Here is a 19,781-nt window from a genome sequence, read left to right on the forward strand (position 1 = left end):
AGGTATGAAATAGCTTGTGGGAGGTATGAAATAGTCTGTGGGAGGTATAAAATAGTCTGTGGGAGGCATGAAATAGTCTGTCGGAGGTATGAAATAGTCTGTGGAAGGTATGAAATAGCTTGTGGGAGGTATAAAATAGTCTGTGGGAGATATGAATTATTAGAGGTGGTATACCTCTACTGCTTGTATTTTGTTGGCAGGTGTGATCCTCCCTGTATACCCTACCTGGGTATGTACCTGACGGACCTCTCATTTATCGAGGAGGGAACACCAGACAACACTGACGAAGGACTAGTCAACTTTTCCAAAATGAGGATGGTACGGGTTTCTGTAGATTACTTATCTTAAATCACATAAAGTTACGTTGATTACAAATCCAAGGAATTAAACCAATAAAGGAAACGGAAATTTTAGAAAGATGAATTGCTGACGGAGGTATTAACGAAGCCCTACTTATTATCACTGTACCAGAAACTTGATCTGTGGTTGTACCAGAACCTTGATCTGTGGTTGTACCAGAACCTTGATCTGTGGTTGTACCAGAACCTTGATCTGTGGCTGTATCAGAACCTTGATCTGTGGTTGTACCAGAACCTTGATATGTGGTTGTACCAGAACCTTGATCTGTGGTTGTACCAGAACCTTGATCTGTGGTTGTACCAGAACCTTGATCTGTGGTTGTACCAGAACCTTGATCTGTGGTTGTACCAGAACCTTGATCTGTGGTTGTACCAGAACCTTGATCTGTGGTTGTACCAGAACCTTGATCTGTGGTTGTACCAGAACCTTGATCTGTGGTTGTACCAGAACCTTGATCTGTGGTTGTACCAGAACCTTGATCTGTGGTTGTACCAGAACCTTGATCTGTGGTTGTATCAGAACATTGATCTGTGGTTGGATTTCCACAAAACTAATTGTACATGATGGCATAAACAAATATGCCTTAAACTATTCTCTTGTCCTCATAAACTGTTTTGTTTTCAGATCGCACATGTTATACGGGAGATACGATTATTTCAACAAACTCCATACAGAATAGAGCACCATGTTAGAGTAAGTATCACAGTTTATACATAATAGAACACCATGTTAGAGTAGGTATCACAGTTTATACATAATAGAACACCATGTTAGAGTAAGTATCACAGTTTATACAGAATAGAGCACCATGTTAGATTAAGTATCACAGTTTATACATAATAGAACACCATGTTAGAGTAAGTATCACAGTTTATACAGAATAGAACACCATGTTAGAGTAAGTATCAATTTATACAGAATAGAGCACCATGTTAGAGTAAGTATCAGTTTTATACAGAATAGGGCACCATGTTAGAGTAAGTATCAGTTTATACATAATAGAACACCATGTTAGAGTAAGTATCACAGTTTATACTGAATAGAGCACCATGTTAGAGTAAGTATCACAGTTTATACAGAATAGAGCACCATGTTAGAGTAAGTATCACAGTTTATACAGAATAGAGCACCATGTTAGAGTAAGTGTCACAGTTGTATAAGAGGGAGGAATGCAATTAAGTGAAGAGTGATACATAGAATTTCTTGAGTTTCTGATAGAAACTCAAAAATAATACATTCAGTTTTAAGTTTCAGATAGGAACTGAATTGTAGTGCATTTTCTTGAGATTCCAATTAGGAATTGCATTAATTTATACAAGGGTTTCAGATAGAAACTGAATTAGGATATATTTACCTGTGGTTTCAGCTATAGTAATAATATTGATGAATTTACTTGTGGTTTAATTAAGATAGGAACTGCATTAAAGTATATATTCTTGTGGTTTCAGCTTGGACTGAATTTGAATTCACTTGTGGTTTTAGACAGAAACTGAATTGTGATATATATACTAAGTCTTGTGATTTCAGCTAGGAACTGAATATTGTTGAATTAACTTGTGGTTTTAGATAGAAACTGTATTCTGATATATATATACTTGTGGTTTCAGATAACTAACTACCTACTAGATCCAAATAGACTACTAGGCGATGATCGGACATACAAAGCATCTCTGGAAATAGAACCAAAGCAGTCTCGACTGTCAACTGTTTCCCTAGCACCGTCTTGACCACAGCATCGGTAACATAGCAATGGTGTTCTCATTGTGCCAGGACTAACCAAAGTCCTGCAGTGTCCAGTCATCCAGTACCTCCCCTCCCATTGCCCAATGATTGACATGTTATCATTCCATATTTGGAGAAGCATTCCACGAGAAGGAGGAGCCTATTCCATAAAAGGAATGATTATTCCATATAAGGATATACGATATTCCATTGAAGGATGTAATCCATACAAGGAAAAATGTTCTGTATAAGGATGTATGTTCCAAATAAGGATGTACGTTCCAAATAAGGATTATGTTCCATATAAGGATGTATGTTCCATATAAGGATGTATGTTCTGTATAAGGATGTATGTTAACGCTCCATAAAAGGGGTTTCTATGTTTTCCATATAAGGAAACACATTCCAAATAAGGAGATGTGTTGTTCTTTCTACAGATTCCTGAGGAAGTTTACAGAATGTTTCATTGAGCCAGCATATAATGTCTTTCCAAGTGCTTGAGGTTGTGTAAAGGAAGTGTAAAAGCCAAATACCATCTGTGTTACTACCACATACATATCTTATACACTACCACAGTGTTATATACACATCACTACCACAGTGGTATATACACACCACTACCACAGTGTTATATACACATCACTACCACAGTGTTTTATACACATCACTACCACAGTGTTATATACACATCACTACCACAGTGGTATATACACACCACTACCACAGTGTTATATACACATCACTACCACAGTGTTATATACACATCACTACCACAGTGTTATATACACATCACTACCACAGTGTTATATACACATCACTACCACAGTGTTATATACACATCACTACCACAGTGTTATATACACATCACTACCACAGTGTTATATACACATCACTACCACAGTGTTATATACACATCACTACCACAGTGTTATATACACATCACTACCACAGTGTTATATACACATCACTACCACAGTGTTATATACACATCACTACCACAGTGTTATATACACATCACTACCACAGTGTTATATACACATCACTACCACAGTGTTATATACACATCACTACCACAGTGTTATATACACATCACTACCACAGTGTTATATACACATCACTACCACAGTGTTATATACACATCACTACCACAGTGTTATATACACATCACTACCACAGTGTTATATACACATCACTACCACAGTGTTATATACACATCACTACCACAGTGTTATATACACATCACTACCACAGTGTTATATACACATCACTACCACAGTGTTATATACACATCACTACCACAGTGTTATATACACATCACTACCACAGTGTTATATACACATCACTACCACAGTGTTATATACACATCACTACCACAGTGTTATATACACATCACTACCACAGTGTTATATACACATCACTACCACAGTGTTATATACACATCACTACCACAGTGTTATACACACATCACTACCACAGTGTTATATACACATCACTACCACAGTGTTATATACACATCACTACCACAGTGTTATATACACATCACTACCACAGTGTTATATACACATCACTACCACAGTGTTATATACACATCACTACCACAGTGTTATATACACATCACTACCACAGTGTTATATACACATCACTACCACAGTGTTATATACACATCACTACCACAGTGTTATATACACATCACTACCACAGTGTTATATACACATCACTACCACAGTGTTATATACACATCACTACCACAGTGTTATATACACATCACTACCACAGTGTTATATACACATCACTACCACAGTGTTATATACACATCACTACCACAGTGTTATATACACATCACTACCACAGTGTTATATACACATCACTACCACAGTGTTATATACACATCACTACCACAGTGTTATATACACATCACTACCACAGTGTTATATACACATCACTACCACAGTGTTATATACACATCACTACCACAGTGTTATATACACATCACTACCACAGTGTTATATACACATCACATCACTACCACAGTGTTATATACACACCACTACCACAGTGTTATATACACACCACTACCACAGTGTTATATACACATCACTACCACAGTGGTATATACACATCACTACCACAGTCATCAGTTTTGGAAGTACTACATCGTGAATTAGTCCGGTGACGACACTGCGCTGAAGGGTACTGTGTATATATATATGATCTAAAGAATATGTTTTATAGAATGTATTGTGTATTGGTATTTGCAATGGTACAGATGTGAGAAGAGTCAGTGTGATTACTCTATGTATCATGTGTGTATTCTGTAATACATATTTTGTCACTTCCATCAATATCATTTTAAACACTTCAACATAGCGTTTCCATGGTGACTAGATATATATATATACTAATGTAATAAAGATTAGCATTCCCTATAAGGTAATGGTTGTGGCATAAACTATCACCATGACATCCACACTTGTTATTGTCTATGTTGCCATGGAAACATGGAATATTTATATGTGTATATGGATGAGGAAAGATGTGAGATAACGTATGTGACTTAAATATTCATTAGTAAAGTTTATGTTTATGATAAGCAGATATTTCCCAACTTTGATGTGGATCGCTATATTTGACGGTGGGGAGAAGTATGGATGTTTACCGTAACTCCCAACATTGTGTGCTATAACAGTGGTATCATTAATGAACCGTGTTTTATTGCAAGGCATTAATACATCATCAGACCTGTTCACCACTGGCTGTCGTTGTATCCTTCCACACAACGCAGTCCTTGGACAGCCTTTACCATGACTACCAATGCAAAGATCAGTTGACAATATTCACACTTGTTCAGGATATTGTATTTTCTCTTAAAACCATGAAAGTTTTTATCTGAATAATTAACATTGATATGCTTGTAAAGAATTGTTTTATTTTATTTATTTTATATACTTGATCATAATACTGATTGCATCAGAATATATATTATCTGCCCTTGGCGCAGCGCACACAAGTTTTGCACCTTTTTGAGAGTCTGATATCTTCAGCCAACGACAAAAACACATTGAGAAAACATTGTATGAGGTGGATTATATGATGATTCCTTCCGACTGAGGTGTTATCTATAAGTCCAGGTTTGGCCTGGAGTGTTATCTGGTTATATAATGTAAAGCCCATGCTCGGCACTTAAACTTACATATGTAATTTTTCAATATACTTCAATATACATGTATATTAAGAGATTTACATCATGGTTTCTTGCATATCCGGTCAAGAGCCATTAGAACTGTAAGGATAACGAACTGTATTTCTTCTGTCATGTCTATTATCCATAGCATATGATCATGTACATTGTATTTTGTTGTGAAACAAATCTTAGTCATCAAAATGTGTTTTCGTACTTTGTGACTGTGTTTTTAGCCCACAGATGTTGGTATGCTAATAATCAACACACTGAATGATTTTTGAATGATCCAATTAATTTGGGGGGGAATGGCAAGTTGAAACTGAAGCATTGGTTGAAGCCCTGGATGGGAGTCTTGGGGACAGCTTTAGGATTTTAAAGCATGATTTGCCAGAAAAAGTCAATAAGCTGCTGAAAAGATATCTCAAATTGACATCAACTGCTATATCCCACCTTTCCCAACCACAAGCTACATCCATGATAAATGATTGGTCAGAAACCAGAGGACAAACATTATTGAAGAGCATTTATAATTAGTCTATTCAATGAGAATAAAACCATCTCTGATTGGACGAGACCTGTGGGAGTGATTATTGTACGACGTTGAATGTTTAGAATGAGTCCCTCACATCATTTGTCTTCTTGTCTACAGCATCCTTGCCAAACTTCCACTTTTTTCATGCAGGAGAAACTGTATGGCTAAATCTAAAAATGTTTAATAACTTACAATGACACCTGTTTAAATACTTACAATGACACGTTTAAATACTTACAATGACACCTGTTTGACAAAATAAACATGTAAAATGTCATAGTTCGTGTTTTTTCTATGCAATAAAATTGTAGGGAATTCTGCTGATTTCAAAAGTCAAAAATGAAAAATTGTGATTTTACCTCGAAAATGGGGGGAATTGGCAAGTATGCTGTAGGAATTTGGTTCTCCAGGCACTATAAGGTAAACACCAATGATATTACTCTCATAATGATTGTGTTTGGTAGATAGTAAATGATATGTTTTGTTATGTGTATCAGCTAGTCCTGTTTATTTACCTGTAGATATCGAAAAACTAATCCATTTATCTATTGTTAATCAAGAAGAGAATTATTTCATATAAGGTGATGTTGGGTTATAGTCACTGTTTTCTGTTGATGAAGCCAATACTCAGCTGATTAAATGTTGTGTGTTATGTCTTGTTCACAGAAGTATGACAGCTGTGTATTTGATATGTCCAAATATCACCTGTCAAATGGTTAATGCTGTAGGTAGGCTTTTTTTGGAAGAGGCAAGGCCTTACAATGTCTCCTGTTAGAAGTCTGGCTTGTCACAGGGAGTGTATGGGAGCAAACATACTAGATATATAAACATGTTGTAGATATGCTGATTATCACAGACAAGTGGCTTGTGCTTGTTGTGAGAAGTTGTGATTATCAATGTAGATCATGTGGCTAGATAAAGGGGCGTGGCAAGATAAAGGGGTGTGGCAAGATAAAGAGGTGTGGCTGGATAAAGGAGTGCAGCTGGATGAAGGAGAATGACAAGAAAAAGGGGTGTGACTAGATAAAGGGGTGTGGTTAGTTAAAGGAATGAGGCAAGATAAAGGGGTGTGATTAGATAAAGAGCGTGGCTATATGAAGGGGTGTAGCAAGATAAAGAGCGTGGCTATATAAAGGGGCGTGGCTATATAAAGGCGCATGGCAATATAAAGAGGTGTAGCTGGATGAAGGAGAATGACAAGATAAAGGGGTGTGACTTAATAAAGGGGTGTGGCAAGATAAAAGGGTGTGGCTGCATTTAACAGGAGGCGGGCTTTGCATAAGTTCAGTTTTTCGTACAGGGCGTGACACTCTATGTAGATGTTATGTTGTTTAAAGATATGTGACATGATAAATTTGTTATGTGGTGTTTTATCACAGGTGAGGAGCAGAGCTAGAGTTTGAATTATTTGTGGGATTTTTTAGTGCAGAAGGTACCACAAATCCAGTACTAGGTGTGGTCTGTTGCTTGTCTGTGTCAGCTTTGTCGTTCATGGTTTGGTTCAGCATAATAAGAGGTGACATTTACCAATGGGGTGTGGCTCGTCAAAGGAAGTATACAGCTTTAAATATTGCAAAAAATGTGGTCTGTATGATCTGCTACGGGAGGCTTGGTTTGTTAAGGAGACATGAGCTGTTAGATAGAGTCTTTTGTCATTGTTTATCAAAGGAGGACCCCAAAGTGTGATGTATCACAAGAGAAGTGTTTTTTGGTACTACTATGTACAGCTCTTGTCACAAGAGAAATGTTTTTTGTTTGCAGTAAGTATATATGGTACTATACGTATGTGAAGCATATCAATGTTACAGGTATGACTTTTTAGTGGAGATATGTCACAAGAGAGGTGTCAATGTGTGAATGTAGTTCACCTCATCAGTCGGTGTCCTCTACAATATGGCAAACTAATACTGCAAGACAAGAACCATCAACATAAATCAATAGTAAATATCTCTTCCTGATGAGGTCTGATAAGTACCAACAAGGGGATAAATGGGTTATTTCTGCGGATTGATGGTAAGTGACTCGGACAGAAGTTGATTGATTGAGGGTGTCTTCGTTTAAGAATGGTGAGGAGATCTTTTTGTAGGAGACAATTGAGGAGTGTCTTAGTATAGGAAATTTGTGGGTGGGGGTCTTAGTAAAGGAAACATGACAGGGTTAGGAAATATGAGGGTGGGGGACTTAGTGTAGAAGAAATGATAGGGTTAGGGAATATGAGGGGAGGGGTGGGGGAGCTTAGTGTAGGAGATACGAGGGGGTTAGGGAATATGAGGGGAGGGGTGGGGGAGCTTAGTGTAGGAGCTATGAGGAAGTTCGGGAATATGAGGGGAGGAGGGGTTTAGTGTAGGAGATATGAGGGGAGGAGGGGTTTACTGTAGGAGATATGAGAGGAGGAGGGGTTAACTGTAGGAGATATGAGGGGGGTTTACTGTAGGAGATATGAGGGGAGGAGGGGTTTACTGTAGGAGATATGTTATTGATAAATCTTGTTGATGACACTTATCATGCAGTGTTGGCTTAAAGATATCAAAGATTATACAGCTAGTTATCCAAACTAGGTTTGGGGATTGTTTATTTCCATTAAATTGATTCACCTTTATTACCATAGAGATAAAACCATTTTTTTTAAATAATTTGTTTCATTTTTGCTGAAGTTAGAGAAATTTTGTTGATGCATTGTTCCCTACCTCACTTGATTGGACAAACCAAAAGTGTGCTGAGGTCAAGGTCATATATCTGTGACCGAAATTTTGTATAAATGAAGGTCATTTACAAAATAATGATATATCTTGCTGTATGTGAAAGTGGTATATGAAGTATTAGATCCAGGCTGTTGTAATAGGTGTCTATAGATGACGGGACTATTTCATATAGCTGTGTCTATAGATGACAGGACTATTTTATATAGCTGTGTCTATAGATGACGGGACTATTTTATATAGCTGTGTCTATAGATGACGGGACTATTCTATATAGCTGTGTCTATAGATGACGGGACTATTCTATATAGCTGTGTCTATAGATGACAGGACTATTTTATATAGCTGTGTCTATAGATGACAGGACTATTTTATATAGCTGTGTCTATAGATGACAGGACTATTTTATATAGCTGTGTCTATAGATGACGGGACTATTTTATATAGCTGTGTCTATAGATGACGGGACTATTTTATATAGCTGTGTTATCCTGGGTGTATTTCACTGACAATGTATTCTGGAGGCTTACTGACCTCTGTAGTGGAACACAGTATTTAATACTCAGAAAATTCAGCTCATTCATGTGTCGTTTGATTAGTTTGTCTTTTTTCATAGATTTCTTATTTCAAATACAGATCACAGTCCCATTTTTAAAAATAACTGTTTGTTTTTATTTATCATTGAGTTTTTATTTATATACATGTATTATTTTTTAGTAATATTTTGTTCTCTTTGCAAACAGACAAAAAAAATATGAAAATTGGTCTGAATTTTTTCACCAGCAATTCATGAAATGTTTTCACATGCTTCTCAATAGTTCAAGCATACAAATTATTACCAAATTATAATTTTTTACAAAATCAACTTTTAATGACCTACTTCCATTACGATATTCTGGCACTTTTTTATTTAGTTTAAAGGGATGTTTTTCCCGACAGTGACAATATGGTAGGACTTTGATATGTTTATTTTTGAAATGTAGATCTGGGCCAATAGAAGTATCGTTAACATGTTGGGATGTCAACGAAAATTTTCAATCTAGAAATGTTCATAATTATTGAAATTTATAGTGAAAACTGTACGTGTCAGGATTATCAGTTTTCATGTAAAGATTTTAAATCATGAAAACACTGTTAAATACTTCATTTTGAAAATTCAAGTTTACAGCCCATCAAATTCATAGTCCATAGGTTAAAAGTGAACAACTGACCCTTGGTCGGAAAAAATGACCCCTGGTCGGAACAACTGGTCCCTGGTCAGAACAAATGACCCCTGGTCGGAAAATTACTGGCCCCTGGTCGGAACAACTGGCCCCTGGTCGGAAAAAATTACCCCTGGTCGGAACAACTGGTCCCTGGTCGGAACTAATGACCCCAGGTCGGAAAATTACTGGCGCCTGGTCGGAACAACTGGCCTCCGCTCGGAACAACTGGCCGCTGCTCATGTCAAAGTAACCTACTGGTAGCTGTGATTGTTTGATCTCAATTGACTCTATTTTCTGATTTTCCACTTGAAGCTGGCTTTCCTGTTAACTGTTAATCTTTTCTTTGTTTTCTATTTATATCTGATATTGGAAATACTTTTACTTTTGTATAATAGCTGTGTTCGGTATTTACATGATTATACATTATATTGTTCAAAGGGGTATGTGCAATTAAATAAAATATATATAGAATGTTTACTTATTTATTATGTAGAATGAGATTTAAATTTGTTTTTCATAATCTATTACTGTATCTTTATAATTGTTACAAATTCCAGGGTATTTGATCTCAAAATCTGACAGTTGACCTCGGTTTTAAAATGATTGGTAATACAAGATGTCTATATCCAGTTATAAAGGGTAGCTCTAGACTGTCCTGTCAACAGATAGTATTACCTCTTTTCTTCCAATTAATTTTAACGCTGTACTTGTAATTATTTCTAAAATTTCAATTTCCTGGTCAGTGCAACTGAGGATCAGGGTCTTCTGTTAGTATTTCAGGGTCTTCTGTTAGTATTTCAGGGTTACTGAGAATAAAGATTGTCTAACTTTTTATGTGGAATGTACACATTATCCTAACATGGAACTGTGAGTTTACAAACCTGTAATTGAATCCCAATAGAAAAGATCTTGAGAAAAAGTACACGTAATCAAGAACTGACAACAGACATCTATCAAAGTGAACTGTAGTACTGTTATTTTTGTGGGAAAGATAGAAAACAATGTACACAATTAAGGAAGTAAAACCGACAAGCTTTGAATTTATTGTTTTACGTGTATTTTATCTCGCAACTCTTGACATGGCACATCGTCTGTGGTCAGTCTGTATTTTTAGGCTTTAACATTTTCACCTTCTTAAATGGTGTTTTAATCAAATTTACACTTTTTGTACTTGAAATGATCAATTGCTGTTTTACAAGGATAATGCAAAATGATGATAATTTTTAAAAACTTTTGAAATGTTAGTGAAGTCCTACCATTGCACTTTGCTTATAAGGGTAGACTGAGGTTTTCTGTATAACAGCTGCTAAGGTGGTCAATATATATATAGCCTAAAAAGCTGGTCTTTCTTGCTAGTGGTCAATATATATAGACTAAAAAGCTTGTCTTTTTTGCTAGAGGTCAATATATATATAGACTAAAAAGTTGGTCTTTCTTGCTAGAGGTCAATATAAATATAAAGACTAAAAAGCTGGTCTTTCTTTCTAGAGGTCAATATATATATAGACTAAAAAGCTGGTCTTTCTTGCTATAGGTCAATATATATATAGACTAAAAAGCTTGTCTTTCTTGCTAGTGGTCAATATATATAGACTAAAAAGCTTGTCTTTCTTGCTAGAAGTCATATATATAGACTAAAAAGCTGGTCTTTCTTGCTAGTGGTCAATATATATATAGACTTAAAAGCTGGTCTTTCTTGCTAGTGTTCAATATATATAGACTAAAAAGCTAGTCATTCCTGCTAGTGGTCAATATATATTGACTAAAAAGCTTGTCTTTCTTGCAAGAGGTCAATATATATATAGACTAAAAAGCTCGTCTTTCTTGCTAGTGGTCAATATATATATAGACTTAAAAGCTGGTCTTTCTTGCTAGTGTTCAATATATATAGACTAAAAAGCTTGTCTTTCTTGCTAGAGGTCAATATAAACATAGACTAAAAAGCTGGTCTTTCTTGCTAGTGGTCAATATATATAGACTCAAAAGCTGGTCTTTCTTGCTAGAGGTCAATATATAAAGACTAAAAAGCTTGTCTTTCTTGCTAGTGGTCAATATATATAGACTCAAAAGCTTCTCTTTCTTGCTAGAGGTCAATATACATATAGACTAAAAAGCTTGTCTTTCTTGCTAGAGGTCAATATAAACATAGAATAAAAAGCTGGTCTTTCTTGCTAGTGGTCAACATATATATAGACTTAAAAGCTGGTCTTTCTTGCTAGTGGTCAATATATATAGACTCAAAAGCTGGTCTTTCTTGCTAGAGGTCAATACATATAGACTAAAAAGCTTGTCTTTCTTGCTAGTGGTCAATATATATAGACTAAAAAGCAGGTCTTTCTTGCTAGAGGTCAATATATATATAGACTAAAAAACTGGTCTTTCTTGCTAGTGGTCAATATATATATAGACTAAAAAACTTGTCTTTCTTGCTAGAGGTCAATATATATAGGCTAAAAAGCTTGTCTTTCTTGCTAGAGGTCAATATATATATAGACTTAAAAGCTTGTCTTTCTTGCTAGAGGTCAATATAAACATAGACTAAAAAGCTGGTCTTTCTTGCTAGTGGTAAATATATATATAGACTTAAAAGCTGGTCTTTCTTGCTAGTGGTCAATATATATATAGACTTTAAAGCTGGTCTTTCTTGCTAGAGGTCAATATAAATATAGACTAAAAAGCTAGTCTTTCTTGCTAGTGGTCAATATATATAGACTCAAAAGCTTCTCTTTCTTGCTAGAGGTCAATATAAATATAGACTAAAAAGCTAGTCTTTCTTGCTAGAGGTCAATATATATAGACTAAAAAAAATGTCTTTCTTGCTAGTGGTCAATATATATAGACTCAAAAGCTGGTCTTTCTTGCTAGTGGTCAATATATATATAGACTAAAAAGCTGGTCTTTCTTGCTAGTGGTCAATATATATATAGACTTTAAAGCTGGTCTTTCTTGCTAGAGGTCAATATATAAAGACTAAAAAGCTTGTCTTTCTTGCTAGTGGTCAATATATATAGACTAAAAAGCAGGTCTTTCTTGCTAGAGGTCAATATATATATATAGACTTAAAAGCTTGTCTTTCTTGCTAGAGGTCAATATAAACATAGACTAATAAGCTGGTCTTTCTTGCTAGTGGTCAATATATATAGACTAAAAAGCAGGTCTTTCTTGCTAGAGGTCAATATATATATATAGACTTAAAAGCTTGTCTTTCTTGCTAGAGGTCAATATATATAGGCTAAAAAGCTTGTCTTTCTTACTAGAGGACAATATATATATAGCCTAAAAAGCTGGTCATTCTTGCTAGTGGTCAATATATATATAGACTTTAAAGCTGGTCTTTCTTGCTAGAGGTCAATATATATATAGACTTAAAAGCTTGTCTTTCTTGCTAGAGGTCAATATATATATATAGACTTAAAAGCTTGTCTTTCTTGCTAGAGGTCAATATATATAGACTAAAAAGCTGGTTTTTCTTGCTAGAGGTCAATATATATAGACTAAAAAGCTTGGCTTTCTTGCTAGAGGTCAATATAAACATAGACTAAAAAGGTGGTCTTTCTTGCTAGTGGTCAATATATATATAGACTTAAAAGCTGGTCTTTCTTGCTAGAGGTCAATATAAATATAGACTCAAAAGCTGGTCTTTCTTGCTAGAGGTAAATATATATAGACTAAAAAGCTTGTCTTTCTTGCTAGTAGTCAATATATATAGACTTAAAAGCTTGCCTTTCTTGCTAGAGGTCAATATATATATAGACTAAAAAGCTAGTCTTTCTTGCTAGAGGTCAATTTATATAGACTAAAAAGCTCGTCTTTCTTGCTAGTGGTCAATATATATATAGACTTAAAAGCTGGTCTTTCTTGCTAGAGGTCAATATATATACACTAAAAAGCTTGTCTTTCTTGCTAGAGGTCAATATATATATAGACTTAAAAGCTTGTCTTTCTTGCTAGAGGTCAATATATATATAGACTTAAAAGCTTGTCTTTCTTGCTAGAGGTCAATATAAACATAGAATAAAAAGCTGGTCTTTCTTGCTAGTGGTCAATATATATAGACTAAAAAGCTGGTCTTTCTGGCTAGAGGTCAATATATATATAGACTAAAAAACTGGTCTTTCTTGCTAGTGGTCAATATATATATAGACTTAAAAGCTGGTCTTTCTTGCTAGTGGTCAATATATATATAGACTAAAAAGCTTGTCTTTCTTGCTAGTGGTCAATATATATAGACTAAAAAGCAGGTCTTTCTTGCTAGAGGTCAATATATATATAGACTAAAAAACTGGTCTTTCTTGCTAGTGGTCAATATATATATAGACTAAAAAACTTGTCTTTCTTGCTAGAGGTCAATATTGCCTAAAAGAAAACCTCTCTCATTGCTGGTTGATGTAGAAATAAAATATATATAGCCGTGAAACTTTGTCTTCCTTGACGGGTCAATATAACCTAAAAAATGGAATTAAATATATTCTTGCTGACGTTAAATCTGAATACAGCAGGTGAGTGATGAACGCCTTAGGGATTATTGTTTGAGACCTTGATGGTGAAATCTGTACGTGGTTGTGGCCAACAGTTTTAGACTGTGAACGTTACAGGATGATTTTAGGGAAGGTTGTGGTTAGTCAATGTTATGTGGGTGTGTCCCCATATTGAGTTTGTGTTTACCTTGTTACAGGTGTCAGAACCATGGTGATGCTCATCGTTCTTCCTGTTACTGACCCCCTCCTTCCCTCTGTGGACCATCTCACTAATAGGTACAAACAGTGAAAACACAGGGCTGGAGGGGGTCACACTGTTTGTTTGAAAACCTAAACCTTACAGAATTGTGTAATTAATTAATAATTAAAAATGAACATTGCTCTATATTTTTGCACTTTCACAAAAGTCTTAAATCTACAAATCTTGTGATTCAGCATGATAATGCTTTACAAACCAGTATCCATGTATAATTGTATTGAACTATTTTAATAATAGCAGTCTTTATTAACAAATTTCTCTGTATTACAATGATTGATATAGTATGGTAGAGCTCTGTGGTATACATCTATATATAACATATATACCAAGAGCAATTGAAGAAAATGTTGACATGATGTCTTATGATTTATGTACATACAAAATGTGATCTTTTAGTCATGTCAAATTCATGCCCCTCTTTTTCCCTTACATGTTTATCAAAGTTGTATCAAACTAACAATGTACAGCCAAGTCAGCAGCTTTACAGTGTAAAGGTGGTTGATAATAAAATTTTATCTTCGTACACACTCCGGACTCCTTATCTTTTGTGGGGAATGCATGAACTAAGGCCCGCAACTCAAAATGGACCGTGTCTAAAGTTACTTAACCATTGCCACATCATTAGACCCGTATCAAGTCATCAAGTGTATTATTATATCGAATTTTTCTAGTTGTGGTGTTAAAAAGTTTCCAACCAGTACTAGCAGAGAAATAAAGGATACTAGTGGAGAAATTTAACGGTTGACACAATGTCTATCCCTGGATAACTTGGGGCATATCTGATACACCACTAACTCTTGTCACCTACAATTATGTATGCGAGCTGACTGTATACAGAGTTATGGCCCTTTGTAATTTTCATCTCCAAGCTTGTCCAGAGGTGCAGGACTTGTTCACCGTACTTGTTGTTGTGGAATCTCACTGCTGTTGAATAAGCTTGGAGCGGTGAAACACATGTATAATACCAAAGTGTACCCACCTATATAAGTGAAGGTTTATTTAACCCCAACAGCATATATTAATGTAGCATTAGTTATCTTCATACTTTGGTTGGACAACATAAGTCAACTATGTCTATACACTAAAGAGAAGTTGTTCTTCATACAGTGTATATTAATTATTTCCAAACTTTGGTTGTATGACAAACATTAATTTTCTATATTTTGGTTGTAAAACATGAACTATACCCATGTCCTTTATTCAGTTGTACGACTTACATTGACCCTCTCCATACTTTAGTTGTACAACATAGAACATACCCTAACTATGTCCATATCTGTAATAGGACATTCTGTTTCCCTACTCTGGGAATAGGACATTCTGTTTCCTTACTCTGGGAATAGGACATTCTGTTTCCTTACTCTGGGAATAGGACATTCTGTTTCCCTACTCTGGGAATAGGACATTCTGTTTCCCTACTCTGGGAATAGGACATTCTGTTTCCCTACTCTGGGAATAGGACATTCTGTTTCCCTACTCTGGGAATAGGACATTCTGTTTCCCTACTCTGGGAATAGGACATTCTGTTTCCCTACTCTGGGAATAGGACATTCTGTTTCCCTACTCTGGGAATAGGACATTCTGTTTCCCTACTCTGGGAATAGGACATTCTGTTTCCCTACTCTGGGAATAGGACATTCTGTTTCCTTACTCTGGGAATAGGACATTCTGTTTCCTTACTCTGGGAATAGGACATTCTGTTTCCTTACTCTGGGAATAGGACATTCTGTTTCCCTACTCTGGGAATAGGACATTCTGTTTCCCTACTCTGGGAATAGGACATTCTGTTTCCCTACTCTGGGAATAGGACATTCTGTTTCCTTACTCTGGGAATAGGACATTCTGTTTCCTTACTCTGGGAATAGGACATTCTGTTTCCTTACTCTGGGAATAGGACATTCTGTTTCCCTACTCTGGGAATAGGACATTCTGTTTCCCTACTCTGGGAATAGGACATTCTGTTTCCCTACTCTGGGAATAGGACATTCTGTTTCCTTACTCTGGGAATAGGACATTCTGTTTCCTTACTCTGGGAATAGGACATTCTGTTTCCTTACTCTGGGAATAGGACATTCTGTTTCCCTACTCTGGGAATAGGACATTCTGTTTCCCTACTCTGGGAATAGGACATTCTGTTTCCTTACTCTGGGAATAGGACATTCTGTTTCCTTACTCTGGGAATAGGACATTCTGTTTCCCTACTCTGGGAATAGGACATTCTGTTTCCTTACTCTGGGAATAGGACATTCTGTTTCCTTACTCTGGGAATAGGACATTCTTTTTCCATAATTCCATAACAAACCATTCCATTTTCATTCTTTGGTTGTATGACACAGTTAGGACCTTTAGGTGAGAACTTTATCATAAACAAAAGTCATGTTTTATCTTCAGATAAGATAAACAACTGAGATAAAAAAAAAAAGTAACACTACAAATGTCTAGTCTGTAGATTTTATGACAAATTCAATATACAAGTACAATTGGTATGATTGTAGTATAGAAACCTCGTGAGTGATCAGGATTAAACTACAGGATATTGTGCCCTGGAATAACACACACAGTGTGAAAAAAACAATATATATTCATAACAAGTTAGTGTAAACATCTACACAATAACGTAAATACAGAATTGTACGGTACAGACCTGGAACAACTATACAAAAACAGTCATCACTTGGAATGGGACTAGATTGTCACAGGGACATTTTAAAATACTATATCATCAACATAAAACAGTATACATGTACACTTCAACATTTACAGGCAGATAAATGCTCACCTGAATTCCACTGCCTTCCTGTTCATGACAATACCACTAATGACAAAAATTTGAAATAAAAATGCTAAAATTTCATCCTGAACAAATTTGTTAAATTATAAACCTTGTACATGTATCTGGTAAAACTTAGTTGTAGGAGATTCCAACTGTGGCCTCCACATCACCAATAAATTAGAGTTCTATTTGGTTACTCATGATTACCTCATTCAGTTGAGTTTGCACTCCGTTTAGACTCAAACTTTTGGAGATTTGGAAGCCATTAAGTGATATATATATATAACACTACATGTATTAATAATCTAAAGTATATAACACTCTGCATAAAGCACGAGTGTGTTCTATCACAGACTTCATCAGACAGCTAGTTACTAGGTCTATACACGTAACACTGAGGGCAGTATTTTTTCAATGTCTCCACTAGGGCTCAAACCCAGAACCTCTTGTTTTACTACTGGTAGTCTGAAGCTCTACCAAATGAGCTAAAGGGAATTTCTCCCTGGCTGAGTCAGTAGGAAGCTGCTAGTATTTTTCCAGAATTAAAAAAGGGGCAATTCATTTTTCAAAGCCTCCGCTAGGGATCAAAGGGATGAAACTCTAGACCGTTGATTTACTATAGTCTGAAGCTCTACCAAATGATCTAAAGAGAACTTCTCCCTAGCTGAGTCAGTAGAAAGCAGTAGTAATTCACCAGAGTGCAATACAAATCTGATAGAGAGCTATAGCTATTAGATACTTACAAGTCTGATAGAGAGCTATAGCTATTAGATACTTATAAATCTGATTTCGATACTTACAAGTCTGATATAGCTATAGCTATTAGATACTTACAAATCTGATAGATCTAGAGCTATTCGATACTTACAAGTCTGATATAGCTATAGCTATTAGATACTTACAAGTCTTATAGAGCTATAGCTATTAGATACTTACAAATCTGATAGATCTATAGGTATAGCTATTAGATACTTACAAGTCTGATAGAGCTATAGCTATTAGATACTTACAAGTCTTATAGAGCTATAGCTATTAGATACTTACAAATCTGATAGATCTATAGCTATAGCTATTAGATACTTACAAGTCTGATAGATGTAGAGCTATAGCTATTCGATACTTACAAGTCTGATATAGCTATAGCTATTAGATACTTACAAATCTGATAGATCTAGAGCTATAGCTATTAGATACTTACAAGTCTGATATAGCTATAGCTATTAGATACTTACAAGTCTGATAGAACTATAGCTATTAGATACTTACAAATCTGATAGATCTATAGCTATTAGATACTTACAAATCTGATAGAGCTATAGCTATTAGATACTTACAAATCTGATAGATCTATAGCTATAGCTATTAGATACTTACAAGTCTGATAGATGTAGAGCTATAGCTATTCGATACTTACAAGTCTGATATAGCTATAGCTATTAGATACTTACAAATCTGATAGAGCTATAGCTATTAGATACTTACAAGTCTGATAGAGCTATAGCTATTAGATACTTACAAGTCTGATAGAGATATAGCTATTAGATACTTACAAATCTGATAGAGCTAGAGCTATAGCTATTAGATACTTACAAGTCTGATATAGCTATAGCTATTAGATACTTACAAGTCTGATAGAACTATAGCTATTAGATACTTACAAATCTGATAGAGCTATAGCTATTAGATACTTACAAATCTGATAGAGCTATAGCTATTAGATATTTACAAGTCTGATAGAGCTTTAGCTATTAGATACTTACAAGTCTGATATAGCTATAGCTATTCGATACTTACAAGTCTGATAGAGCTATAGCTATTAGATACTTACAAATCTGATAGAGCTATAGCTATTAGATATTTACAAGTCTGATAGAGCTTTAGCTATTAGATACTTACAAGTCTGATATAGCTATAGCTATTCGATACTTACAAGTCTGATAGAGCTATAGCTATTAGATACTGACAAGTCTAATATAGAGCTATAGCTATTAGATACTTAAAAATCTGATATAAAGCTATAGCTATTAGATACTTACAAATCTGATATAGCTATAGCTATAGCTATTCGATATTTACAAGTCTGATAGGGAGCTATAGCTATTAGATACTTACAAGTCTGATAGATCTAGAACTATTAGATACTGACAAGTCTAATATAGAGCTATAGCTATTAGATACTTACAAATCTGATATATCTAAAGCTATTAGATACTTACAAGTCTGACAGATCTAGAACTATTAGATACTGACAAGTCTAATATAGAGCTATAGCTATTAGACACTTACAAATCTGATAGACCTAGAGCTATAGCTATTAGACACTTACAAATCTGATAGACCTAGAGCTATAGCTATTAGACACTTACAAATCTGATAGACCTAGAGCTATAGCTATTAGACACTTACAAATCTGATAGACCTAGAGCTATAGCTATTAGATACTTACAAATCTGATATAGCTATAGCTATTAGATACTTACAAATCTGATATAGCTAAAGCTATTAGATACTTACAAATCTGACATAGCTATAGCTATTAGATACTTACAAATCTGATATAGCTATAGCTATG

The 19,781-nt window shown here is 35.2% G+C and overlaps 1 protein-coding gene across 1 annotated transcript in view; it reads left to right on the forward strand.

The window, feature by feature from the left end:
* Positions 1–2,716, forward strand: part of LOC110457256 (ras-specific guanine nucleotide-releasing factor 2-like) — a gene marked incomplete at its 5' end in the record, with an annotated part of 123,346 nt that extends 120,630 nt beyond the window's left edge. Inside the window, 3 exons of the mRNA XM_021508450.1 lie at positions 201–318; positions 985–1,053; positions 1,968–2,716. Coding sequence (XP_021364125.1) covers positions 201–318; positions 985–1,053; positions 1,968–2,087 — 307 coding nt within the window. The remainder of the gene's footprint in view (positions 1–200; positions 319–984; positions 1,054–1,967) is intronic.
* Positions 2,717–19,781: the final 17,065 nt, after the last annotated feature.

Source organism: Mizuhopecten yessoensis, unplaced genomic scaffold (assembly GCF_002113885.1).
Source record: "Mizuhopecten yessoensis strain PY_sf001 unplaced genomic scaffold, ASM211388v2 scaffold9061, whole genome shotgun sequence".
In the NCBI taxonomy this organism is placed as follows: Eukaryota; Metazoa; Mollusca; class Bivalvia; order Pectinida; family Pectinidae; genus Mizuhopecten; species Mizuhopecten yessoensis.